This window comes from Limanda limanda, chromosome 21, assembly GCF_963576545.1.
Source record: "Limanda limanda chromosome 21, fLimLim1.1, whole genome shotgun sequence".
NCBI lineage: Eukaryota > Metazoa > Chordata > Actinopteri > Pleuronectiformes > Pleuronectidae > Limanda > Limanda limanda.
In genome coordinates this window covers 10261098-10288082 of record NC_083656.1, presented here as the reverse complement: position 1 = coordinate 10288082, position 26985 = coordinate 10261098, and the positions used below count along the sequence as shown (strand labels likewise).

The following is a 26985-nucleotide window of genomic DNA, read 5'->3' as shown; positions in this document are numbered from 1 at the left end:
AGTGAGAGATAGATGGATGGATAAAATGAATTTGTGAAGGAGGCATTTGGGGAGAAATAGAGAGAAAAGAAGATGGGATAGGAGCAGGGGGGAGGGCTTCAAAGTGCTGCGGTCTTCACTTAACACCGTGCTAATGTGCGCCGCATATTCATGAACTACTGTTAAAACATTGCCTGCCTTGATGCTTTGGCATGTGAGATATGAGGGTGTGAGCGTGTGTGTTTGTGTGTGTGTGTGAGTGTGTGCTTTAACCACAATGGGCTCTCATTGCCAGCACTAAATTAAAGTTGGATTGTGATGCATTGCAGTAGATGTTTGTAACCCACAGAATAAAGGCGAGGGGAGAGAGCGGCAGAGCTACAAAAGAGCAGAGCTCAGGAGGCAGATTAGAATCAGACCGTAACATAATCTGAACCAAATCAGAGTAAAGATTGGTTGATGAAGTCTCCGCTGAAACCCACGGACAGTATTTCAAACTGAAATGTATTTAACTGTTTCTCCATCTTTGCTTCCTTTGTACATTTTCTTTGTTTTCTTTTTTCTCTAATTAGATTAGAGAAGCAACCACTTAGTTTATTCATCTGAAAAACGCCTGTGCTGGCCGTGCGTGGTGTGGTCCTGGGTCCTGACAAACTGACTGTGGCTTTGTTTGGCCTAAAACATATATTAGGTCATTGACGCTTGACTATGTCTCTTTCCTCCACTGCTTTTCCAATCAGTTCTGCCCACTGGGCTGTCAAATGCTGCTCGGGTGAGCTTAGCCTCTGGAATACAGCCAGTCAATAAACCTCTGTGCCTTTGCCAGGACCCAAATAGCACAAGAACCAATCGGCCGGTGGGAAACACATAACCCCTGACATCTGTCACCGATCAACGTCAAGCCACCGTGTTGGTTATCGATCCAAAGACACCTATATGTGCCCTCCACAGGCACCTGTTTTGAATCCCGATTTACGCTAAAACAAAAGCAGAGAGCTAATATTTAATGAGATCCCTCCCTCTGATCTGTGACATCACCCCATCAGCTGACCACCCCGTTCAAACAGGAAGGCGTCAATTGGAGTATTGATCCAACTATCACTTGGGAGACAAGGGACAATAGGAAATCTAAAGGCAACTTAAATAACATCAATAAGTCACAAAAGTTTTTAGAAGATGTGCTAAAAACCGTGTCCGAGAAGCCTCCGCCCCTCCCACCTCCCTCCCTCTTTGTCCCCATCTTATCAATACAGACTCCTGACATAATGATGCACGACGATAGGAGGAGGGAAAAGAGATACAGAAGAGAGGAGAAAGGAAGAGACAAAGATTTCTGCATGCCGAAAGAGCAAAATCTCTACCTGAGCAGCCGAACAGTGCCAACGACCGTCCACGCCTCCCTGACTGCCTAGTTCACACATGGTGGCTGCACTATGTCCTCACACACTCGCACGGAAGATTCAACAGCTTGTCTGCAACTTTCACAACTGGAAGTCACTCACACAGGTACACACACCCGCTCTACGAGAACCAAACGTGCTCCATTGGTCTATTTCCACTTTCTGCACAGACACACGAGCGCACACCGGATCAGGCTGAAGTTGGCAGGCTGATGAAGAGATCCTGACGAGGGAGGACAGAAGCTAGCTCCACTACTGCAGATGGTGAGATAGACTCATACTCTGCCTGCATTAGCAGCCTATCACTGGAGCTCAACCACACAGCGAGGGAGGGAGGCAGGGAGGGAGGGAGGGAGAGAAGAGAGAGAGAGAGGGGGGAGGGTGATGGGTAAATATGGAAAGATAAGGAGGGAGAGAGAGCAAAGGAGAGGAGAGGAAAAGCGATAAAAGTGAGCAAAGGGAGGAGGGTGGAAGTATCTTCAGAAGATGGATAGAAAAAGAGGAGCAAGAGGGAGAAAAAGGATTTGAAAGATATGGAGAGAGGAAAAAAGGTGGCAAGAAAAAAAAAAACAGACAGGGAGGGGGGTGTGGGAGCGAATGAGATGTAGGTGTTCAGGGCTTTGGTCAGGTGATTCCCGATAGCCAATAGGGGGCCGCTTTGGGTCTCAGGTTTCTTTTATCGGTCTTCCCATCAAACACAGGTACACTCACACACATGAGCACAAACACACATGCACACACAAAAACAAGCAACCAAACATCAGACACCAACTTTGAGCTCTGTGAGTCAGAGCAGCCTCTAGCATAAACACTCACAGACTCTCACACAATCTCTCCTTCTCTTCTCCTTGCCGGTGCTCAGCTGTGATGCATTATTAATCCACTTTTCAACACACACACATACACCCAAATCAATAAACTGTGGACTCCAGAAGGAGGCACATAACACATTCTTACTGAACAAAGCACTGACGGTAGCTGTAAACCCATGAGGCGACTCAGGCAGACCCACTTCAACATGCACCCTAACCTGGTGGGGCTGTGTGTGTGAGTGTGTGATTGTGCGTATGTGTGTGCATGAAATCGATGCATTGCTTGTAACCGCAGCACCTTTGGAAGACATCGCTGCCCCTCCTCTGATGCAATATTCTGCAATACAAGCCTATTTTTCACAATACACCTGAGTGCTTTGTGTGTGTGCATTCAGGTTCGTCTCCACATTGAATGTGTGCACTGGATAAGGCCAGGTTGGTTGCTAGGCAACACTAGGCAGCCTCAATGAAGAGGCTGTAGATTCTTCTTAAACAAGACAAAGCAGAGTTTTGAGGCCAGCAGGAGTTATTCTGCTCACACTGACGGACAAACAAACAAACACACACACACACATAAAGACACCGCAGTATGTCGAGCATGTAGTGGCTCTGACCTAGTTCTCATACAGCGCTATCGACTCCGCTGCTCAACTCCAATCCCATATTTAGCACTGACATTGGCATATCATAGGAGCAGGAATAGTCCCGTTTAAAACCACATAGAGTATACAAGCACAGGGGGGGATAGAGAGCAGAGGTGTGAAAACAAGCCCAAGTGACAACGCTGTCACTCTGCAGTGCTATCCATCAAGCCCTCATCTCCATTATTGATGCCTGAGGCTTAGCTCACAGCTCTGCGCTCTATTATTTATGTCTGAAACAGCTGGCGGTTTATACCCAGAGGAGTCATTCTCTATGGGAGTCAGGATGGGCGAGAAAAAGCAAGCAACGGATAGTGGGGCTCACTATCTCCATGGCAACTTGTATCACTGGGAAAAAAAAAAAATCTTCAGTGCGGCAGGCAGGCGGTTTTATAACACAGAAGAAGAACTGCAGAACACACAGACGCCCACAGAGAGCCTGACAACATCTCAGTAGTGATCTGAATAATAGAGCAAAAGAGTCTGTGGTGTACCTGCTGATAATGTATCCTCTGACATTACAATCGACTCTGCAGTTACATCCACTTTAAATATTCCTCAATAACGGTTATTTGTTTCTATTGTTGACTCCCATTTGCATCAGTTTACTAGATGCATATTATGGGAAAAGCTATTACAGCCTCCATTAACACAAACATTTTTCCTCCTGTAATTTAGTGGGTAGGGACCACTTAGACGACAATTTGCTCCTTTCACGTGGATGCGCTGCAGCAGAAAAGTTCTTCTATTGAGATAAGTTTTTTTTTACCTGTTCGACAGGTTCATGTTGACCAGTCAGAACATGGTAAGCGCACATATGCTCTGCATGTTGGAGAACGAATTCGGTAAAAAAAATTATGTTTCACGGCAAATCAAATAAAGTTCAATTTGTCTCTCATCAGAAAGCCCCAAAACACATAACACAATAATAAAACCAAAACATCAGAGAAAGGTTAAATGCATTTTACATCAGATTATTTTTATGGTATTTAATTATTTGTATATATATATATATATATATTTATATATGTATTTATTTGTATTTTGTATTATCATAATATACCACTCAAATAGGTGGTTTCAGTGGTTACATTTTACAGCATCCTGGTGGCCTAGCAGTCTAACATTATTTCTGTAATTACAACATCTATTATTCCAGTGTGCCTGCTGACCATTGGTGCATATCATCTCAAATCTTTTTCTACTAAGTCAAATTTAAAAATCCTGAAAAAAACCCAATAAATAAATAAATTTCTGTTGTGCCTTTGACTGAATTTCGATGCGGCCAACATTATCCACTGTGTGCTTAGCTCCTGAAATACTCTTTATTTTAAACTATTTCCATAATCACAAAGTGTGTAAAAAATGCAACAAAATACAATCTACCCTTGCCTTAAGTTCAAAACAATCCAGACATGCAGTATCTTGCTGTCCTGTCTGTGATTGTTGGCCGTGTTCTTGCTAATCCTCTTACCGAGTTTGATGAGCAACTTGTCAAAGCAAATTAGCGCGTTTCATTTACCCATTGTCTCACTGAAGGATGATGGGAGAGGATGTTTTGATATCATTTGTGACAAGCAGCCACAGAAAAGTTTATTAAAATGGTTGTGATAAGGCTCTGACCTGCTGTGTGGCGCCCCCTTGTTTGCGGTTGGTGGCCGTGGTCGTTGTGATGTCGCTTATGGAGGGGGCGGAGTCAGAGCGGTTGCCCCCAGCTGCGGCACTGGACTGCGGGGTGATGGAGGAGGATGGCATGTCGCCAACCAATCGGGCGCTGCCATCCACTCTGATGTGAGCATGACCCTCAGCAGCCAAGTTGAGGATGCGGAGGCCGTTGTAGTAGAGGCCGGACAACTGGCCCTGGAACATGCCTGCACTTCGCTCACCTCCACCTCCACCCACACGCACCGTCGTCTGGCTGTTGAAGATGGTCAGCTGGCGACCTACATGCCCGCACACAAGCACACCAGGAAGAAAGGTGGACAGACGCACGCAAATACAGTCACACACACATACATACCAGTGGTCACATACGTGCATACATACACACACAAGAGTGTTTGAGTGTTACACAATCCACCAACCCCAAGCCATGGTAAGAGGATGGGATAGATTAAGCATGACAGAGCAAATCGAAGCCGTGGAGAACCGTGAAGAGGTTTGAGACTGAGAGGAAAAAAAAGCGATAAAAGAGTGAGAACAGAAAACAAGAGAAGAGGGAGAAGAAGGAGAGGAGGAGGGGAGCGAGGAGACTGAGAAGTCGAGGAGGAGGAGGAGGATGAAAAGGCAAAGAACAGAAGGAGGAAGAGGCAGCAGATGAGAGGAGTCACAGGGCCCAGAGAAGATGGGGCTGGCAGATGGTTGCTATGGTGATGGCTGTACGGCACGACATTGTATTTGAAGGAGCAACAGACAGGCAGACAGAGATAGAGATCTAGAGAACTGTTGTAACAGCCCTATGAAGCATGCACAGGTTATAAGCTCTAGCACTGCTCATTGTTAAAGGGACTAGAGGCTAATTTAAGATCTGCTGAAGTTTAGGAGGAAAACTTTTACATTTTTTCAAAATAAAAGCATTGTTCTATTAGTCTTTTCAAATTTACATAATTCTTACATGTCACAATACTTTGCGTTTACTTTACTTTGATTACAAACAATTTTTTAGTAAATGCTTTATTGTTGACAATTTGATTATAAACAGATTTTTTTTTACCAGTCTTAATAAAGCATCTTTTATCAGTACTTCTTTTCTATTTTCTGATTTATTCACATTTAAATCTCTCCATTGTCCCTTTAACCTGATATTATCAGATACACATTAACAAGATACGTTCACAGGCACTACAGTTTACACAGTATTACACACTACAGCTGTCCAACTTTTAAATACTTAGTTATGGATTTAGATTTTAGATGTTAGTTGATGGTGCACAATATAATATAGTCAACTGTCTTCATATTCTATTTTAAGCTCAAAGTTTTAAGGAATTTTAATCAGGGTTTTTACCTTTGTCGAGTAGCCAATCGTCAACTACTCGACCGAGCCGATAGGGGATTCGCTGTCTGGCGATGGCCAGGCGCTCGTTATCAATGTTGCCTTTAATTTAGAGATGAAAACACAGTAGTAATTACGCACATCCAAACGTGGTACAGGAGCTGGATACAAAAAGAACAGCAATGAAAAGAAAGTAATGGTCTGCTCATCATTAGTATGTCACTGCATTAAGTTAAGCTTGGTGTGCTGCGAGAAGAGGAGCTGAATTCACTATGGTTCCAGTGAGCGGACTCTTACTCTCTGTTCATTGGGTTTAATTTAAAGAGACATGTCAGGGGTTAACATCTGCAAGAGCACAGGTAAATAAAGTTACAGCTGCCACATACTGCCTATATGACTGACTGAGTTTAGAGTTACATACAGGAAGAGACCTCACACACACCTCACAACAACTGGCATTTATCATTTTAACTATCAGCTACCTAAAGCATGGACCTCGTTGTGTTAAAGACTACCTAAGATTACCACTTTAAATATAAAAACCAACAAATATAAAAAACAATGTCTATGTTCAACAAAATACACTTTTTTCATTTTTTCTTATTTTTTTCTCTCTAGTTAAACATTTAACTCAAAAATATGACATGATTTTAAATTATTATTTGTCCAGAATGCACCAACTGTTATTATTTTCTTTTATGGTGAGAAAAACAACTGACACCTTAATTGAATATTTTCATAAATTACCTTTAACACTATTTAACAGGCCTAACATGACATAGCTGGCTAGTGTACAGGCTATCTTAATAAAAATTCATTTTATGGTTTAAAAAGTCATGGTTCATATCAGATCACACATATTTCATTTCAGACAAAATAACATAAAACAAAGCTGCAGTTATAAGTCTCATCAATCAGGAGCTGGGTTGATGTGGACTAAGGTGTAGTCAGCTCTGCCCCAGGACAGGCACCTCTGCAGTGGGTCTGTGGATCGGGCTTCTGTGTGTGTGGGGGGGGCAGGGCCTACCTGATGGATAGCGCTCTATCACCGGCAGGTCGTCCAGCTGGAGGGTTGCATTGCCTCCGCTGCGGGTGAAGCGGATTATGTGGTACTTCCCATCGTTGACGAACTTGGAGCTCTCCTCGATGTTGATGTCGTCGGTGCCGACATTGAACACTACTCTAATGTTGCCTTTGTCCTGAGAAGGAGGAAAATTCTTCATGAGGAATGTAATTGTTTTTAATAAGCGACGGCATTGTGTGTTTCCCTTGTTGGTGGTTTCGCATTAACGACTTTATGCTCTTAGATCTCTCTCGTAAAAGAGGTAATGGATATGTCCAACACTTGCAAGACGTCAAATGAGCTCAGGGATAACTTAAAAATGAATCAAAGCAGATATGAAGATTTATTTCTTACGGTGGGGGCATTATAAAATGAATTCTTAATAATTGTTTTCACATTTTTTCATGTTGCAGCCTGATGATTGAAAAATAGATATTTCTCTCTGCTTCTCTCGCTCACTTCTAAGCCCCAGGCTTGGACTTAGAAGACACACTTCCTGCATTTAAGAATAATGGAGGCCACTGTGCACTTGGAAGGTTTCAATGCAGCGGAGAGTTTTCTTGTGCCTCGACACAATCCTGTCTCTGAGTTCTGCAGCTCCTTTAACCTCATTGCTCGGTTTTTACCTCAGACAGATATAGACGAGTATGTGCTTTTCCAAATCTAGTCCAATCAATTGAGTTCACCAAAGGCCGACTCCGATCAAGCCTTAGAAATATTTCAAAGAAGATCAAAAGAAATGGGAGACACTTGAGCCAAATTTTGTGTCTCAAAGCAAAGGGAACGAATACTGATGTCAATGTGATACTCGGTTTGTCATTATGGGACAGAGTGTAAATTTATCGTAAAGAAAAACATGTTTTTATCTGAGCATAATGCTATAGCTTAAAAGAATGTGAAAGTGAAGAGGTCTCAATATTTTGTGAATTGGCACTGTTCCACCAGCAGCAGTAAGAGAAACAAAACAGTGGCATAATGTTGCAGAAATGCAGCTGGGGGCGGTAGCAGATGAGAAAGAGCTGGTGCAAAAAGAAGGTTAGCCTCATTAGCTGCAACTTATGGTACTTAACAACTTCACCCTGGAGCAGGAAAGGATGCGGCACTCTGTCACACACAGCGTTTGTTAAAATCATCTCAGTCAGTAACCTAAAACCCACTGGTAGCATGAAGTAGGGGAAGTCATTTAAGTGTTACACAGATCTCTTTATGATATTAATCATTTTGATTCATTTCCACACTGAAGATGGGAAATCTGGAAAAAAGGTCTATTGAATAAATTACAATAAGACAGTTTTTAGGAGGATGAGAGCAGATACCATCTTCTTTAAACCAAAATAATTCCTAATGTATTACCCTTAATAACTTGTCATTCCTGCCATCACAGAGAATGTATGTGTGCAGGCGAGCATCCACTAGTTAGTGCTGCTAACTAAATCGCAGGATGCGCAGTTTCTTTTAAAAAATTGAAAACTGGATGGCATCGAAATGCGCAGGACAGTGCTCTTTGCCTCCCTCCCTCTCTCCCACACCATGTCAGAGGCCGTTAAAACATCCATAAAGGTGTTTGATGGTCCTCTGCAGGCAGGCAGGATTCAGCATAAACTTGTTAGATATCTCTTTTGCTGTGCACATTCATTTTGGAGATACTCCCCCAAGTAATATCCCTAAGATTGGTGAAAATCTGTCAGTGCACTGTTGAGTTTTTCTTTTACCATCCTCCCTGGTGAAAATGATCAAATCTACCTACTGGACAGACAAATATGACAATAAATCATGAAACAGATTTAAGGTCCTCTGTGGGGAACTGTGGAATATCACTCCCCCTGAAGTGGGATCAGGATGTGCATTCAGTGTGAATTAATTGTACTTGCTGTTAGCCTTTTTCAGCAAGCCTTTACAACATGAGTGTGTATGGGGGACAGACCCAGTGTATTTCAAGATACAAGAAAGACCAAAATGTCCAAGTAACTAAAATGAAGAAATCACTTGCACTTACTATCTGCAGCTGAAGGTAGTCTCCCAGGCCGGACGCGCTGTCCACCCGGAGCAGGATGGCGTGTTTCTGTTGGGTGCTAAAGCCGAGTGCGAGTCGGTCGGCCCTGGTGCTGGGACGTTCATTCGGGGGCCATGTATAAACCACGACGCCTCCATCGCGCCCAAAGATGTAAGTGGTCCCAGCTGGTCCACACAGATAAAAAATGTTAATAGCAAGCACGTCTATATGCCATAAACAGTGCTATCTATCATCAGAGGTTCCATACTGCAGATGGTACCTCTGTCCATTTTTTTTCGAAATGTTGAATACACAAGGGGCATATTGAAAAATAATCATGAAAACTCTTAAATGTCAGAGATGACTGGTCCTCCGCATTCTGCTCATTCCTCCTCCGAAAAAAAAAATCTGTATTTCCCAAAGTGCTTCTCAACATTACCGCAGGCTGCAATAATTGACTCATACAAATAACAACTCGTACAATTATTTGACCCATTGGGTTCCTACATCATGTATCTCGCTTGTGTGGCTGCTGAGGAGTATTTAGGGTCTAAAGCAGGAAGATTGAATTATTAAACATTGCAAAAAAAAAAGAGACGAGATGAGAAAACACAAACTAGACATTGAACAGGTACTGTAGTATTTGTTCTTTGCCACTTGAGAATCACCAGTTGACAGTGCCCTCACGTGGCGGCTCTGATAAAATGCACAAGAAAATGCTTCAATTCAAACCATCAAACTGCAGCAGTTTTACACCTTTACCTCTACACCAGGGTTAATGTCTGATTGTGTGTGTTTTACAAGTTCAAGACGTTAAGGGTTTGACAGAGTGTATTGGGAAAAATAAATTGTGCACATAGCATCTACAAAGACGTGAACCGTTACACATGAAAATGCACATCTTGTACTTTCATCTGTCTTCACCATGAAAAGCTCCTATGACCTGTTATCCACCCTGGTGTGAGACTGAAAACAGAATAAAAATCAAGGACTCACCATCATTGCATAGTGGCCCGGCATACGAAGTCATGCTGCAGTCACAGGAGAAGCCCTCCCACTGCTGCAAACAAACTCCCTGATTTGAGCAAGAGTCCTCCTGACAGGTAGTGCTGGGACCTGCAGTGAGAGACGTGGTGGGGTTGGAGGGTGCACAAGTTAGGAGAGGATGAACACATATACTTTCTTTGGTTTGTCAGGAGCCCAGTGTGTTCACAGTAGTTTGACAGTACAGTGTGGTTATTTTTGCAGTTCGAAATAGCTGTTGAACTGCAATAGCGCTTTGATGAGTAGCATTGGTAGAAATTAATGTGAGATGAGAGGATAATGTGGATAGGCTCCCATTCTTACATTTACAGGAGGATACTATTGGATTGACTAAAACTAAACTGTGTTACTAGGTGAAAATAACTAAATGTTTAAAGCATGCATGTGGTGAGACTAGATGAGTGGGGCGAGGACAGGAGGAGGAGTTAAACATAAGAGGGCAGTTATGTTTAAAGGCCTTCATCTCAATACTCTTTCTTCCGACGTCCGTCACTGTTCTCTCCCTGCCTCGTGCTAGATCTCCTTCACTGCACTTCTAACACGAGGCACGGAGGGGAGGGTGTGAAATGATTCCCAATTAAGAGTATTGAAGTTTATGTGCAGAGTCAGTAGGAGAGGGTTAGACAGCATGCTGCTAGGCAACCCGGGTAGTGGAGCTGTGGTCAACTCAAGTCAAGCGGTGGTGATGTTACTACTGTGATGAAATCACTAGGAGAGGACAGGTCACCTCTGACCTTTGACTCTGGATCTCTTGGATCCGCACAACACTGGACACCACTGGGTAGTTTCAACGCACGCACGCACCCACCCAAACGCACACACACACACATACATACACATACATACACACGCGCACACACACACACACATTTTCCCACTCGTACACACACACACGTCTCAAGTGCTCACACAAAGCAATATACCTTGCAAGTCAGCTTTCATCAATGTTACTTTTGTCAGCCAAATAAAAAAGCAAACAAGCAAATTAAGTTAGATGGTTAGTCAATGCACACAGATGCTTGTGAACTGCTGAAAGAGTGGAGCAGAGAGAGAAAGTTCAATGTGCAGGAACAGAGAGGAGGAGATGAAAAGAAAGAGTCAAATTTACATTTAACAGAGCAAGAGCTGGGTTAGTGGGTTATCTTGATAACAGAGAGCAAATGAGTTCAATGACAAGTGAAAGGAAAAAAAAGCAACAAAGGAGGTGGGACCTGGACACAACTACTGGTGTGTTGGTTTGTGTGTTTGCACCTCACCTTCACAGCCTCTCTCCACTTGTCCCATGGTTGCTAAGGCATCAGCCAAAAGGTCAGGGAGCCGGCCGTTTAGATCCACTGTTGCCAGGCAACCCTGGAAACCCTCACGGGAGTGGACCAGCTTGGGCAGGTCCCGGTACATTTCTTTGGAGACGCCCCCAATGTACAGGTCACCTGTGGAGGTGCAACACAATGAATAGCAGCCTCGTTAACCAATCATAATGCTTTATTTTCTGCCGTCATCATCAGTAAGACAATTCTAAGGGTTGAAATAGAGTGGAAAAGTCTGTCTAAATACAAGTGGCCTTTATAAAACTGAGAAAAGATGAATAGTCAAATTTTTAAAGCGAGAACCATAGAAAGTTATGCATTTTTGCTTCATAAATTACAAATGATTCTGTCGTCCATTCATGTTTCGACTGACCATTTGATTTAAGGAATTGTCAATAGACTCATATTTGTGTACTAAATATGTTGACGGCAATCTCAGCTTCTCCGCAATTTTCCTGCATCGATAAATGCATCCTCGTTGTCGCACAATTAAAAGATGCCACATCAATATTAGTCGGTATCATCAGTCAATGGTTGGTCCATATTATACTGAGCATATTCTGAATAAGTGGAAACAATATTTACTGCCTGCTACAACTTTCTGTTCTTTTGATTCAAGGCTATTTTGTTTGCTGCTGTGTCTATTCAGTCACATCTAAGGCTTTTAATTGATTCCTTTTAATTAAGATGTTTTTTATTCATACGAATCTCTCTGCTCTTATCTGTTGTTTATTTTTCTTTCATTCAGAGAGCAGTGTTACTCACTACTTTTCACTATGGATTGTGAGATTTAATGAGCCTACTATATAAGGGTATAAAGATTCAGGGAGCACTACAAAATAATGACCTCACAGCCAGGAAAATTCCTATAGAGCAGTTTACAGTAAGTGTATACTATGAGGGAACGTATTATCAACTGTGTGTATCAAAACCTCTCACATAAGCTACCTTGATTGAGGTCCCTGCTTGTGTTTTTGTGCATACCCTTCAGGTCGAGGTTCTTGGCCCCCATGGTGGTCTGCGTGGTGACTTTTGTGTCAATCTTGACCGTGTGGAGATTGTTAGTGTCTCGGGATATGTGAACGTTGTGCCAGTGGTTGTCATTGAGAGGACTGTTGGAGTTGCCCTTAATCAGGTGTGCCCCATTGCCCAGGTCAGAAATGTAATGTAGGTAGCTAGAGAGTAAACAAGGAAAAGAGAAAAGGCCAATTAATCACATTCATGATGAAGAGCAACACAGGGTCATACACTTCAGGGCGTTATCGTCCGTTTTGCAAAAGCACAATTGTTAGAATAGAGAAAGAGTTGAGCATGTTTCATATCTGATATTTCACTCTTATGATTTTATTAATCATGGGGAATGTTGACTTAAAAATATTTATAATTATTATAATTAGTGCTAAAAATAATTTGGCCTTTTATTCATTAATTGTTAATTTTATTGTTTTTATAGATGAAGTGAAGACATTGTACTGACTCATGTGATAGGGAGTCTACACACTGCACTGTTCAGCTCACCCTTTAACCAGCTCTATCACTATGAAGTCGTTGCCATCTCCTCTGTTGTAGAGAACAAGGCCGTCGGGCGACGTGGTCTTGAACTGCATGAAGAGATGCATAGAGTAGTAGGCCTGCAGCGTGGGCAGCGTGACGAAGCTGGAGCGCGACCGGAAGGTGACAGGGTCGGCCACGATGCTCTTGTAGCCGATAACGGCGTTGAGCTCACAGTAGTCGATGTCGCCGTTCTTGCACAGGTCGATGTAGGGCATGCCGTTCAGCGTCAGGCCCTGAAGGTGGCCGATGAAATTGGAGGGCACGGCGGGAATGAAGCGCTTCTCTGTCACAATGCCCGTCTCCACATTGTGGAACTCCAGTTGGGTGTGGTCGCCCGCCATCTGACCTGGTTGCGGGGGGTAAACTTCAAAAGTGAGATACTACGGAAAGTTGGGTTTCAAGTGGAACTGTTCAATAGCAAAATTAATACTAATCCGAATTCTTCTTTCAACTCTGTAACTAACAGTGACAGACTGATTCTAACAGATGCAACACACTAATACAATTAATAATGTAAATACGGGATCTATCACAATTCAGAATGATTATTTTCCCATACACACATACAGATGTTCTCTAAAAAAGAAATAAAACTTTAAATTTTTGTGTCACAGCACTTTCTCATATAAAACAACACACAGATTCTAAGACCTAAAAAAAAGTGTAGAGAGTAATTTATGGTGAGAAGCTTTCAGTTAAGCTGCTGTGATTACCTTCAACAGGCTGCAGGTCATCTACGGTGAGTTTGAGTCCCTTGCCACGCCGGACTACCCTCACCGTGTGCCACTCATTATCATTGAGGCTTGACCCCGCAAAGATGGTCTCTGGGCCTTTACCTACACATAGCCCAGAGTACCATTAACATATGCACAGAGAGGTGGAGAGAGAAAGAGAGAAAGAGAGAGAGAAGAGATAGAGATGTAGAGAGACAGAGATAGAAAGAGAAGACGAGAAGAAGGAGGAGAAGCAGAGAACCAGGCAGGCGGAATTCAAATTCAAGGACAGGAAGTGAGGAAATGGAGGGAAATAGGAGTAAAGGGAATGAGGAACCATACATATCCGGGGGGAGACAAACACCTACATGTCAACACACTCTCTCCACAGATACACAGACACGTCTGTTTGCAGATAGGCCAGCGATATAAATGATGAGGCACAGACTGACAGACAGACAGATTTAAATATGTGGAGGCCACGGGTGCCTAACATGGAGTCACAACAGGCCCACACTGAGCTAATCCATCTGTGGACAGATAACACCGCCATGATGACCACCTCCTACCCACAAGCACACAGATGCCAGATTTGCAACCCCTTGACTGTCAAACTGCCCCACAATCCTCCGGCACCCAGCCTACGTGCATCACTTTAGTTTCTACAAGGGCGCAGTACTGCAAGGAGCCTCATGGTGGCACTAGACACAAAGAGGAACACCAGAGAGCTCTCCAAGGTGCTGATGTGCAGCAGAATGAAAAAAGGCTGAGCTGTCCCCTCATGATGTCTCTCTCTCTCTCTCTCTGCCCATCTACCAGCTCATATCTTCACATAGGGGACTGTCCACATTTGACAGACTGACTGTTCCCAAAACCACCGTCTCTCCTTTCTCCGACTCGAGACAAGCACCCCACCAACCTTGAGCACAACACCCACTGCTCTCCAACACACACAGTCCCCCACAAGCACACACACACACATTCCCCTTCCTCCTCCAAGCCTTGTTGGTTTAAAGAGTGTGAGTGAGTCTGCTAACAGTGACCTATAGGAGGTAATGACGGGGGAGGTGAAAAGTAAACTGACCCTGAAACAGTTTCTGCTGCCGAAAATGTCAAGCATGCCTATATTACTCATGGAGGCACGCAAGCAGCACACACACGCACACTCACACTCACACTCACACCCACATACACACAGGTAGAGCAGTAGATAAAGAGGGAGACACACGGGCGGACAGACACGCAAACATAATTAGTCATGAAAAATCTATCAAAATGGATATGGCAGCGTGAAATGCATGTGTGTTTTTTCAAAGCTAAAATAGTGTGTTGTGCGTTCAGAGAGGACACAGGGTTCCCCTGAGGAGCCTCAGCTGTGCTCTGGGCATGAGCATCTCATCCTGTTACCATGGATCACTGCCTAGCACTGAGTGAAGGAGAGAATATGTGTACATATGTGTGAGCTTATGAGTATATGTGCATGTGTGTGTGTGTGTGTTTTTGCATATGTAGCCGAATATTCAAAGAATGGGCAGACTGATGTGAGAGTGAGGCAGTGATCTGTTTCAACCTGGGAACAGGGAGAGGCACACACACATGCACCCAGCTATTTTAGGTCAATGCTAAAGGTGCCGTCAGCAGCACTAAGGTTTAGTGCTGAGCTGCTTGCGGTCAGCAGACAACACAGCTCGGTGCTGAGACAAAGGGAGAGGCAAGACCGTTTGTTGCAAAGGAAATACAATTCAAATCAAAGGACATAAACCACTGGAGATCATAAAGCAGGATAATGAAAACAAAAAGACAAAAAGCATTTTATATTTCATTAGATCGAAATAACAAATGGCTTTTATGCTGGATAAGCCTCAAATCTCTCCCTTGCTGAGGCTTTTATTTGACTGCTGAGTGGACTATTTCAGTAATTTTTTTTTCCTCTCCCTTGAATATCAGATGTATAATTTATTATATGCACACGGTGTGCCAGAAAAGTGGCTGCCTACTGAAATGCTCATTGAGACAACTGGTCTAAAATTGGCCAACAACCATGCGGGATAGCAACGGCGCTGTGTGGCTAGTGGGGTTTCTATGGCAACTGCAGTCATCCATTTCACCACCTCTTTGCCGTCACATAGCATATCTCTCTCTCTCCCCTGCTCGCTCACTCTCTTGCTTTCTCAGTGGTCGTGACAGAGAGAAACTCCACGTGAGGGAATTAAACTTCGTCAGGGATTCAGCTCGTCACACAGCAGCATGAACAGAAACACACACACACTCAGGAAAACACACTTACACACACACACACACACACACAGATTGGCAACGAAAAGAACACATATTGCAAATCTTTTAACTCACTCAATCATTTACTCACACACACAAGCACACACTAAACACACCAAATGCCCCCCCCTGTGCGGTTTAGAAAAAAATGACAAGCAAACAAAGAAAGCGAAGAGACATCGAAAAGAAGGAGCGGCAGATAAAAACAGAGGGATAACTTGTCTTTTGTCTCCAGCATGAAGGAGAAGTAATTAGCCTGCAGGTCCGTGTTGCATTCATCCACCAGCTACTACCTCTCCACCTCTTCAGCTCAGGCTTCTCAACGAACCTAATTTGCATGAAGACCTCATACTCAGGTTTATCTCATTTCCCTTCTTCTTTTTCTCTTTCTTTTTTTCCGTCCACCCCCACCATCCTCTCTTCCGTCTATCCTTCTTTGCTAAAATGGCCGACGTGGAAAACCCTGGCCCTCAGCAAAAATCACACCACTCCTGTGGTGCAGCTAAACAAGTAGACTCTAAACACGCACCTCCCCCTGTCGAACACGCACTCACACACACACACACACACACCCACACATATATGCACACAGAAACATGATACAAAGATATGTTGAATTACATCAGATGGATTGACAAGACAGAGAGAGTGAAAAATAGTCAGAAACAGGTAAATATGGAAACAAACACACACACACACACACACACACACACACACACACACACACACACACACACACACACACACTGAGGAGGAGGAGGAGGAGGATAGGGGAAGGGTTAGGTGAGATGGAGGATCACTTACTGGCTGTACAGTTTATCCTGATACAGTCTGGAGGGAGAGCAGAGCAGAGGGTTAATGCTGCACACATACAAATACCATCCACGCCCTGGGGACGCACACAACGACACACCCTGCCCTCATATAAACAAACATGCACACGTACACACACTGCTGAGAAAACACACACTCTCCTTTGTCACAGGACCTCAAGTCGGACGGTGTATTTTCTTACATCAGTGTGAATTTCTGTGATTTGGATTTCAAGCCAATAAAGAGCTAAATCAGACAAAGGTCGGTTTGGCAGATCTCCACATCGACCAGTGACGCGTGTCAAGGAGAACGGTGTGTTCCCAGCATGAGCCGTGTGCTCACTGGCTGCTCTGGCCTGAGCGACAGTTTCAGTCACCAATGAAAAAGCACCAGGAGACTGAGATGGGTCGTGTGTGTCAGTTTGTCTGATGACATCCAACACATCCCATAGTTTTTGTCGCCCATCCAGAGCAGAAATCTCCGCAAATTGTTGGAAGATTCAGCCCCTCTATTGATATTATTATCATCATTAAAATTACTATTTGACCCATGATGACTTGGTGTGTCGTGTGGCGTCAACCACAGAAAAGACGCGGCTGCAGACAACCAGAGACCAACACATGCACCCCTCTGTAAGTCTATGTGTGTATTTGCATGTGAGTGTATGTAACTTTACATTAAAGTGTGACTGTGAAAACTGGAAATAAATCATGTTTTACTGAGAAGAGGAAATGTACAAAACATAGAAGGATAGTGCTTTTTTCCTGCAGTTATGTGTGTGTACTAATTGCGTGTATTTGTACAGTTTGTGAGTCTTTGTGTTGATTGTTGGAGGTGTTAGGGATGCACAGGTCCACTGGGAGTGAGCAGAGAATGCAGCTTGAGGCTTAAACCCTCTGTTCAACACAAAAACAACAACACTAACCTTCTGAATACATACACTACAAAGTCAATTCAAATATTAAAAGTTGTCAACCAAAGCTTGTGAAAGCCATGTTTTGAATACATTGAGTATGAAACAGTGCAGCAGAATTATCAAGAGGAGTTATTAGGAAAAGTTTATATTCCAGGGACAACACATTATTCATCAACGTTTTATTGCATTCCAATGAAATAAATAGCCAAGAGGCCGGTGTCAGCTGCATTCCCTTGGCATATAATTAAAAATAGTGTTGGAGAATCTACATGTTTGTGTGCTTGTGTGTACCTAGGTTGACAGTGAGTCGGACACGGCCCCCGTCCATCTCCAGACGAAGGGTGTCTGCAGAGTTACGGGATGTAGTTGCCATGAGAACGCCATACGCCCGCTGGGAGCGAAAGCGTAGCGAGACGTCCTCCGCCTCAGTATGCATCGCCACGGGTAACTGCACCTTCATAAACTTGCTGCCGTCGTAGGACAGGATAGTTGCATCTGTACAGAGATGAACAGAGATGGACAGGAGTGAGTGATAGAGGGGGAAGGGGAAGAAGTGAAAGACAAGCGGAGAAAAATAGAGATGACGTTTGGGGGGGGGCGAGTGAGGTGGGTAGAAAGAGAGGAAAAGAGACAGAAGATGATTGGCAAGGAGAAAACACATGAGGAGGGAGAAGACAAAGGCGATTTGACGTTGAGTGAACCAAATTTATACATGATAGAGAACGTTGCAGCGCGGCTACGCTCCCTTATTCCCCCGCCATGACATGTTGGAAGCTCATAACTTGCTTCCAACAAATTTATCCCATCACTTTCCAACCTTAATTCATCATCACTCCCTCCGCCCATACAAAAGAGGATGTAAAAATAGCTGCAGCTGGTTGGCTGGCCCTATTATCCGGTTAAATCAGAATGCATGGCGGTGAGTGTGTTAGCCACTGTCGCTGACATCTCAGACCCTGGAGTCATAATGTAACAAGCTCAGGTGATCCCGCTTTAATGTCTTTTGCATACTCATTTACATATTCATAATCTCCTCTCCCTGCTACCTGCTGAGGCCAATCCCCGGCCGCTAAACTGTTTACCTCTGAGGACCCTGGTTTTTATTGGCCAATTACATACACAGCTAAACACTCACTCCATGTCCCCGCGTCTCTATCTCCCCCCTCTCCTTCGTTCTTTGCTCCATCTTATATCTCCCCACTCCATTCCTCCCTTGCTTTCTCTACCTTTCGCTCTCCCTGTTTCCGTGGGAGACGTTTGGAGCCAAGGCAAAAACAAGAGAACAGGAAGAGAGTGAGGCCTCATGAATACTGATGAGCTGAGAAGGAGGGGAGGAGAGAGAGATAGTGTGCATATGTGTGTGTGTGTGTGTGTGTGTGTTTGTGCATGTCAAAATAAGTGAGTGAATTTAAGTGTGAACAGAGGAGGGTTTAGTAAAGTGAGAGCAAGGGGAGAGAAAATAGGGACAGAGCGAGACAGAGAAAGGAGGGGGAAAGGGAGAAAAGCTCTTGGCTAAAATGCAAATGAACCCTCATTAACTTGAGGAAAAAAGAAGGTGGCTGGCCTGTTATATCACAGATAACATACCTAACAGCCACACACACACGCACACACCTAAACACACTTTGCACACATTTCGGAAAAAGGCAGACAGCTGACTAAATTTTGCTCACCACGCCACCTGACTCACCACCTGCAACTAGAGTGGAGAGGTTTAGATAGGAGGAAAGTACGGAAGCCCCTTTGTGCCGAGACAAGACAAAAAATAAAAAATAGACTGAAATGTAAAGCACACTGGAATCATTGGAAGCGTGTAAGTACTTAAAGGACACGAGTAGTGATATTCTATATTATTGATCGCATGAAGACAACCATGTGTTAGATCATTTCTCAACACTTCCTAACGTCTGGCTTTGTCTCTCCTACCCAAGCCCATTGTTTTATCCCGAAGACATAAATCTTAAAAAATGGGTCACGCAAATATAGTTACATTTAAAAAAAGGTCCCAGTATTTCCAAAAAACAGCCGAGCTATGTTACTTTAACCGAACATTACTCAACCTGATAGAACATTTGTTGGGGACTTTGTGCGCTAATGAGTATTTATGGCAGCAGGACAGTGTATGTGGGATTGACTCAAAATACACTACGAGCTCATTGTAATGAAGGAACCTGTCAGCCCGGGCAACAGTGTGACTCACTCATGTGTTTTTTAATAGTTTTCACAACAATGGAGGTCTATGGCAGAGAGGGGGGGGAGAAAAAGATATATCAGGGTTTGGCTTCACACAAAAGTTGTTATGTGGGATTTGCTGGAAAGGAAAAATATCACCAAACTGCAGTTACCAGGGATTTACCATCCACAAAGTGAACAGGATAAAAACGGCTCTATCTCTAGACGGCACACAGACACTGAGGATGGGAATGATTATAGCATGTTTCCATATGTTGACACCTGACTCTGAGTCACTGTCAGTCTGTGTGCTAACATAGGAAATGATTGATGTGTTACTATTTAATGCTTCATCATTTCTACTTGTTACGTTGCAGATTTGATGTATCATCGATATTCCTCAGATTATGACATAATAATATTGATGTATCATTTGACTTCATAATTTTGAATAAAACCAATAATTTTGACTTCCTATCTCAGATAATTTGACTTAACATTTTATTTTTGACATTCCTCAATTAATGAGATTTCTTATATAAACAGTGGGAACTGTAAATTTAAAATCCTTAAAGATTATTAATATTGTTATTAAGGGATGGAAGACATTTGAACATACAACCAATAGTGGGGTAGTAGAAACATGATTATAAAGTTTAATTTAATAAATTAAAGTTATTGAAATGTACATTATTCTTAACACAACGCAATGCATTATGTTTTAGATAATTAAACCTGGTTAAACATGGGTTGGTATTCGTAACACTCACAAATACAACAAAGTAGAAACAGTTTGAATTAATTAAATCTGGTGGCAAAAAAAAATCTGTGCTGTTTTTTCGCACAGGTTCTACCAGTAGCTGTTCTCGCATGTTATACAGGAATAAATAATCATAACATTAAAAGTAGATCTTCATTTCAAATCATGGAATCTTCAGAAGAGGACTTTTTCTCCTCAAGACTTAGGAAAAGCATTTTTGGTCAAAGACTGTTCTGTGAAACCACGGCTCAGAATAAACCTGCATCTCTCATATGAGAAAATAATCATACTAATGAAAGCACAGAGCAGAGCAGCTGGGCGAGAGGAGAGATCATTACATGGAGTGATGCATCCTCATACTTAAAAATAATTCCATCTCAAGTCTGACGAGAACTGTAACTACAGCAAAGTCGTCTGCACAACTTTAAATGAGTCACCTTCCACCGCTGAACATTACTGTTTTGTTAATTTGACTTTGGGGAAATTGTAAATTCAGACATTTGCAGACGCTCTGATCGATCAGGGATGGCTTGGACTGAGCTAACCCTCACGCTGTCAGTTGCTGAAAACAGTCAAATGATCATTCATATAGGATGCTGAAATACGAAACCGGATTTTTATGATGATTTTTTTCCCAACAGACAATAAGCGGGGTAGCAAAACCACAACGTGCTCCAAATAACTAAATGATGGGGATGCATTTGCTCCACTTGCTCCTTTGCTCAGGCACCAGGAGTTTATCCACTCGTTTATTTCCCCGGCCAGACTATTTGTTCAAGTTCAGCACGCTCCCGGCCATTATCAGAGACCCAGCTTTTAATTGACTCCCTGTTTTTTTTATTTGGGGCAATAAAGTAGGCTTTTCCAAGCTTGTACTAGAAAAATACAAATTACTGTTGAATCTGCTCTTTTGAAATTGGAAATTTAACCTAAAGATGAACCTTTTGTCATCTATTTCCTTTCCCTGACAGCAACGGACTACCATAGAGAAAGCAGGGACAGCGCGGAAAAACAGAAAATGTCTCAGGACGTGTGCGAATGTTTTGCTATGTGTGTAGCGGCTCATTACAAAACAAAAATTAATCTTGGAGCCAGAGCGTGGCGAGTGGGAACAAAGGAGAGAGTGAGCGAGTGAGGAAGGGAAAAAAAGGGAGGGAGAAACCGCAGGTAGAAGGCGTAAACACGGCCAATCACTCTCTCCATCTGCTTCTCCATCTGTGCTTCCTTTAATCCACCGAACCACCAGTTAGTGACCCCTCAATGCACAGAGAGAGGGATGAAGAAAGAAAGAGTGATGAAGACCGTGCTAAGAGCAAGCGAGGGAGAGGGCACATTGCTATGATAAACATACAATGCGGATGTTTGTCCTCCGAAATAAAACATCTTCGTATCAACACCTTTCAGAAAGTGTGTGCGTGTATATCTCCTGTTAGATGATAGTACAATCATCACTTGAGACGCATCAGCAGTTGTGGCACAAACAACATTTCTTCTCTTCCCCTTGTCTGACTCCATCTCGCCTCTTTCAACAGGCCTGTATCAGTCTCTCTCAATCTAACCCCACTTTCAATTTTTCTCTCGGCACGGATTCATACCCTTTCTCATAACTCTCTCTCTCTCTTTCTCTGTCTCTCTCTCAGGTTTCAACTCCCGTCTCCCCTTCCTCCTCATCTCCTCACCTGCTGTCACACGGCGGTTCCAGCCCGGTGGCTCCACCCGCCTCTGTCACAGCTCCTGCTCTCAGCTTTCTTCACACTTCCTCTCCCATCGATTCCCAGTCTTCCAACATCCAGCTCTGCATCCTCCCACCTCCTCTCTCTCTATCTTTGTTGCTCCCTTCTATTCCCTTTCCTCCTTTCCTCCATCTTACTACCCTCACTTACACACAGAGAATGTGTCATTTTGAATAATGAAAAAATCCAACCGCGGATCAAACACCCGCAATATTATTGCTTTATGTTCTTGAGCAAGCAGACTCATTTTTTTCATTGTACCTAATTTCTTTCTTTCCACTGTCTACCTGTCTTTCATTTTCACTTTCCTACGCTCCAACACCAGAGGTGTAGTAGTGGCTACATCCTCCCTAAACTAAATCGGCAAGATTTGATATTTGACTAATAGTTGAGTCACATTTTTTATTTGCCATAAATCTTTACGAGTGTACATTTTTAGCAGAGTACTATCAAATGTTAATCTGTAAGGATGGGCCCTTTAAAGCAAAAATAAGGCATATCTTAAAGGTACAATGAATAAAGAATTTATTACCCAATATAACTGATGATCATAATTTATTTTCAGAGTTATTCCTGACTCTAAAGTTTAGACTTTCCACTGCACACCATCTGTCTTCTGCCACTCATCCCTTTGGCATTACTCAATCTTCTCAGGCCAAAAACCAAATGACAAAGCTGTCATTATGACTGTATTTTGCAACTTGGCATAGTATTACATTTTCACAAGATGCTCCTGTTTAGTGACCGTAATTAGCCGGCTCACTCTTCTCGTTTGGGAAACCGTGGCTTCAGCGCTTATGTTAAGCATTATTCAAGCTTGTCCTCTTTCTTTTCCCAACCTCCCAACACGACATGCTTACCTCTCTCGCAGGAGCGTCCCAGGTAGCCCGTCCCGGAGCAGTCGCACACGTAGCGGTTCCAGCCCTCCCTGCAGATGCCGTTGTGCTGGCAGGGGTTGGACAGGCACTGCTTGGGCGGTTCTCTCGAGCATGAGGGCTTCACGCCGACTGCCCTCTGGGCCTCAGCCAGCCGTCGGATGTCTTTGCTCTGCCCGTCCACAAATAGGTCTCTGATGCAGCCCACGTAGCCATAGTTCAACAGAGCTGTCCACACCTGGGAAGAAATTAACCAGCGTTGAAGGGTTTCCCTGAATTTATAGACATTTATAGATGCGCATGTGTGAATGGTTCATTGTGGCTTGAAGTGTAAAGAGATACAGCGAAGAGAAATCGAACAATGACAACAGAGCACAACATGGTGGCACAAATATCTAATCTCCTTTTAATTGAATTTAATCTAATTAGATTTTAATTAATCCGAATTGAAAAGATCTTCTTATTTTCTTTGATTAATTTTTAGGTCCTTGAAGACAGACAGAAAAAATGGTGCTTCATTGTTGTTCAGACAGGCACAGCAGTCATTCATCCTCTTGCTATGACCTCTCCCTAACAAGGCAGTCCATATAAACATGTGGTACATATTCAGTCTGCTTGCAAAAACAACCAAGCTCTGCATGCTCACTGTTACACAGCTGCCTGCTGTCGGAAATCTGACACCCTCCACTCCCAGCCTCATCCTGCATTAGCAGTTAGTCGAATGTGAATTCTGATTTGTTTGTCAAAACGAGTTCACGTTAATCAAATGTGATCTATCTCCGGCTCTGCCAGGACGAGTTTGCACAGGCCCTGTCTGTGTCAAGCTTTCTCAGATGTGTCCTGAAGCTTTACAAGAGTCGAGGCACACTACCAAACTAAAATGTAGATTGCTGCATGAAAATCGCAAAAACCTTGACGTGGGGAAATTCAGTGACCTGATGGTAAAGGCGCATGCCACATAACCACAACAGCCACGATTCAATTATTGGTCATGGGACCACTGCATGTCTTACCCTCTCTCTGCCCTTGTTTACTGTCTCTAATCAGACTGTCAACTTTCCAATAAAGGCAAAATGCCCAAAAATAATCTTGAGAAAAAAAACCTGACGTGAATGTTTGTGACTGAACTAGACTAGCGAGTCCCGTTTTGTGGGACTAACAATCCAAAACACAAACATACTTAATTTGCTGCATTACAATTCAACGTGTTGTAATGTGAGACAATTGAAATCGGAAGAAGAGTTTTTTGCTCAATTTAAAAGATTAATAATTAACAAAACAGTTGTCAATTAATTATCTGTCTATCGATTTATGGACTGATTTTTGCAGCTCTAATATCGACCTAGTAGGTCAAACTGCAGACAACACAACACAAACCTCTGTAGGGAAGATGAGTCCAGCTCGGTCCTCTGGTAGTCCTCCGAGGTACAAGGTGTCATCCAGGTCCAGGATCTCACTGTCTCCTGGAGCTGTGTACGCTGTTCTTACACTGTTCACAGAGATTGTTCCTGAGTGGAGAAACCAGAGACATCAAAAGAACTTTAGTAATCATCGTATCCTTAGACGTGAACAGTGACTGTCATCACCACCACCGTCACCATTATCACCATCATCATCACTCTTCCCCCTCTCTTTGTACTCCTCATCAGCACTACAATTCGGAGCCAAGGAAATCCCAAACCACCCAGGCCTTAGTCATCACTTATGCACTTCAAAGTCCTGAGTTGAACACTTTATCACCAATAAATCATTAATACATGTATTTTTAGTAGAGTTACAGTAAACCAAAAAGACCCCCCACTTGCGAAACAGGCATCCTCCACTGCGGGTTAGCAAAACAAAACTACATTTTTCTGATAAACATTTGAAACCCTGCGTGTTGTGTATACATGTTTTCAATCATTTGATTCACTTTGTTTAGTTTGTGTTCAAAGAGGACAAAATATAGACAAACTAAAAAGAAAGACATTTAACGACCAGGTAATTCCACAAAACAGAATTGTTTTAAGAGAATTCAACAAATCTTTTGACAGTATTTGTGGGAGGAAATATGGGTTTATGGCAAATGTGGCCCCATAACTAGCAGACAGATAAGCAACAAGCCATTATTGCTTTAATTATAGCCTCAGAGTTATGATAATTTTATCAATATAGAATAAACGAGACTGTGCTACTGTGCATTGATTATTTTCTCTTGTGTAATGGGGTATGCAGCACCCTTAAAATCAAGTTCAATAACCCCAGTTTAAATTAAATGGAGAACTCAAACAGATGGCTGGTGCTCACTACTAAATGTTGATGTACTAACTTGCCTACTCATTAACCTCCAGCCTCCTTCTCGTCAACCTCTGTCGAGTTGATGGCTGTGAACGTACCTGAGCGTCCGTCCCTCTGAAAGTCCACGTGATACCACTCTCCGTCGTTGACCTTCCTGTCGATAGCCCTGGTCTTGGTGGTTCCCGAGCCCATGTCCAGCAGCAGGTACAGGTGACCATCTAGCATCTCGATGGCAAAGAAGTCCACCTGTACGGCAAACACTTTAGCGTCAGTAATCTGTAAAAAGCAGGGACATTCATTGCTGGCAGAGTACTAATTGTAGCAAGTTGTAATTATGCAATGTCATTTAAGGTTTGTGTGGAGTCAGTAAAACCTAGATAACACATATGCTGTTGACTCTTAATTGTGTTTCAAGTATCAAACATTTGGAAAATTATATAATATTTTATATCCACCTTGATTGTGGGGGGTGTGCGAGGGTCCTTGCGTTGCATCTGTCGTGGTTTGCCGTGGCTGAAAAGCATCAACCCGTTGGGCTCTGTGGTTCTGAAGTCGAACGAGATGGAACCCGCCTTCTTCGCTGTCCACTTACTCAGCGCCACGAAAGACTCTGGGGTGTCAAAGGTCACGGGGTCCAGCGTGGCCACACTCTCGCACTTAAAGGACACAACCCCACTCACCTGGAGGAACAAAAAAGAGGTTGAGAGGATTTCCATGGATTGTTTTACACATGTTCAGTGAATATCAAGACCAAAAGGATTCCGTTTGTTGTCTGGGACTGAAATAAAAGCAGCTGCTTCCAGCTGTTAAATGACTAGAAGAAAAAAGCTCATGGCTACCTCTGAGAAATATAATCCCACTTACTTAAAATCCCTACAGTATAAATTTCACAGTGCCTAACGGGAGGTTGAGATACAAAACGCTGTCTGTGTTCTACATGGGGATACAAGGGGATAATGTGTTGTCTGGCTCAAATTTTACTGGCTGTTGAAAGAGCATACCTTCATCTTTGGGTCTCCTTGTTTAGCCAGTCTAGACAGCTCCAACCGTACATCATTATTCTTGTACACCACCTACAGGGGAGGGAATTGAGGGGCAAAGAATAAAACATGAATTCACTATTAGATTAAAGACAAAGAAGCTATTTTTTGTAGCTCCCTCTCTTTGGATTCATGTCCAATGCTTCTGCTGACGCACAGGATTTGACTACTGTCATCACTTATTTAACCATAAGCAAAAAACAAGCAAAAAGAATGAGGTTGTTTAATCTTATCGGAGTAAACAAAAGAAGAGATTATTGATGGGGACAAAACATTTTAAATATGACCCAAAAAATAATTTATCTTGCAACTCAGGAAACATTTTTCATTCAGGTGTTCTAGTATTTGTATATAAAAGTGATAACCTCAGCGAGGCCACTGCGACCTCATCTTTTGAAAACTCCCATTTGTCCCCGGCACTTGCGTGATCTCTTTTACTCTTTCTCTTCTTCCCTTTTTCTGTTGCTCTTCACTTTTCCTGACACAATACGCTCTCTGACTGAGCGGTGTGAGTGTAAAGACTGTGCTTGTGCTTGTGCTGAGCATTCTGATGTCGAGAGAGACGAGCACACACAGGCTCGGCTTTATTAATCCTTTCTATGACCTGTGAGCGACTCAGCA

General features: G+C 43.0%; 1 protein-coding gene across 4 annotated transcripts in view; it reads right to left on the bottom strand.

The window, feature by feature from the left end:
* The window catches only part of nrxn1a (neurexin 1a), a 52723-nt gene that overhangs the window by 1878 nt on the left and 23860 nt on the right, over nucleotides 1–26985 (bottom strand). The window contains exons 7-23 of one of the 4 annotated variants that reach the window (XM_061094839.1): nucleotides 26326–26397; nucleotides 25780–26004; nucleotides 25423–25570; nucleotides 24425–24555; nucleotides 23033–23285; nucleotides 17799–18002; nucleotides 16583–16609; nucleotides 13502–13624; nucleotides 12753–13134; nucleotides 12219–12409; nucleotides 11184–11357; nucleotides 10851–10877; nucleotides 9880–9999; nucleotides 8887–9068; nucleotides 6855–7026; nucleotides 5840–5929; nucleotides 4450–4775 (exon numbers count right to left, since the gene is read on the bottom strand). In XM_061094839.1, the coding sequence (XP_060950822.1) occupies nucleotides 4450–4775; nucleotides 5840–5929; nucleotides 6855–7026; nucleotides 8887–9068; nucleotides 9880–9999; nucleotides 10851–10877; nucleotides 11184–11357; nucleotides 12219–12409; nucleotides 12753–13134; nucleotides 13502–13624; nucleotides 16583–16609; nucleotides 17799–18002; nucleotides 23033–23285; nucleotides 24425–24555; nucleotides 25423–25570; nucleotides 25780–26004; nucleotides 26326–26397 (2847 nt within the window). Of the gene's footprint in view, nucleotides 1–4449; nucleotides 4776–5839; nucleotides 5930–6854; nucleotides 7027–8886; nucleotides 9069–9879; nucleotides 10000–10850; nucleotides 10878–11183; nucleotides 11358–12218; nucleotides 12410–12752; nucleotides 13135–13501; nucleotides 13625–16582; nucleotides 16640–17798; nucleotides 18003–23032; nucleotides 23286–24424; nucleotides 24556–25422; nucleotides 25601–25779; nucleotides 26005–26325; nucleotides 26398–26985 lie in introns of all 4 variants that reach the window. The other 3 variants (XM_061094842.1, XM_061094840.1, XM_061094841.1) reach the window with 3 other exon arrangements.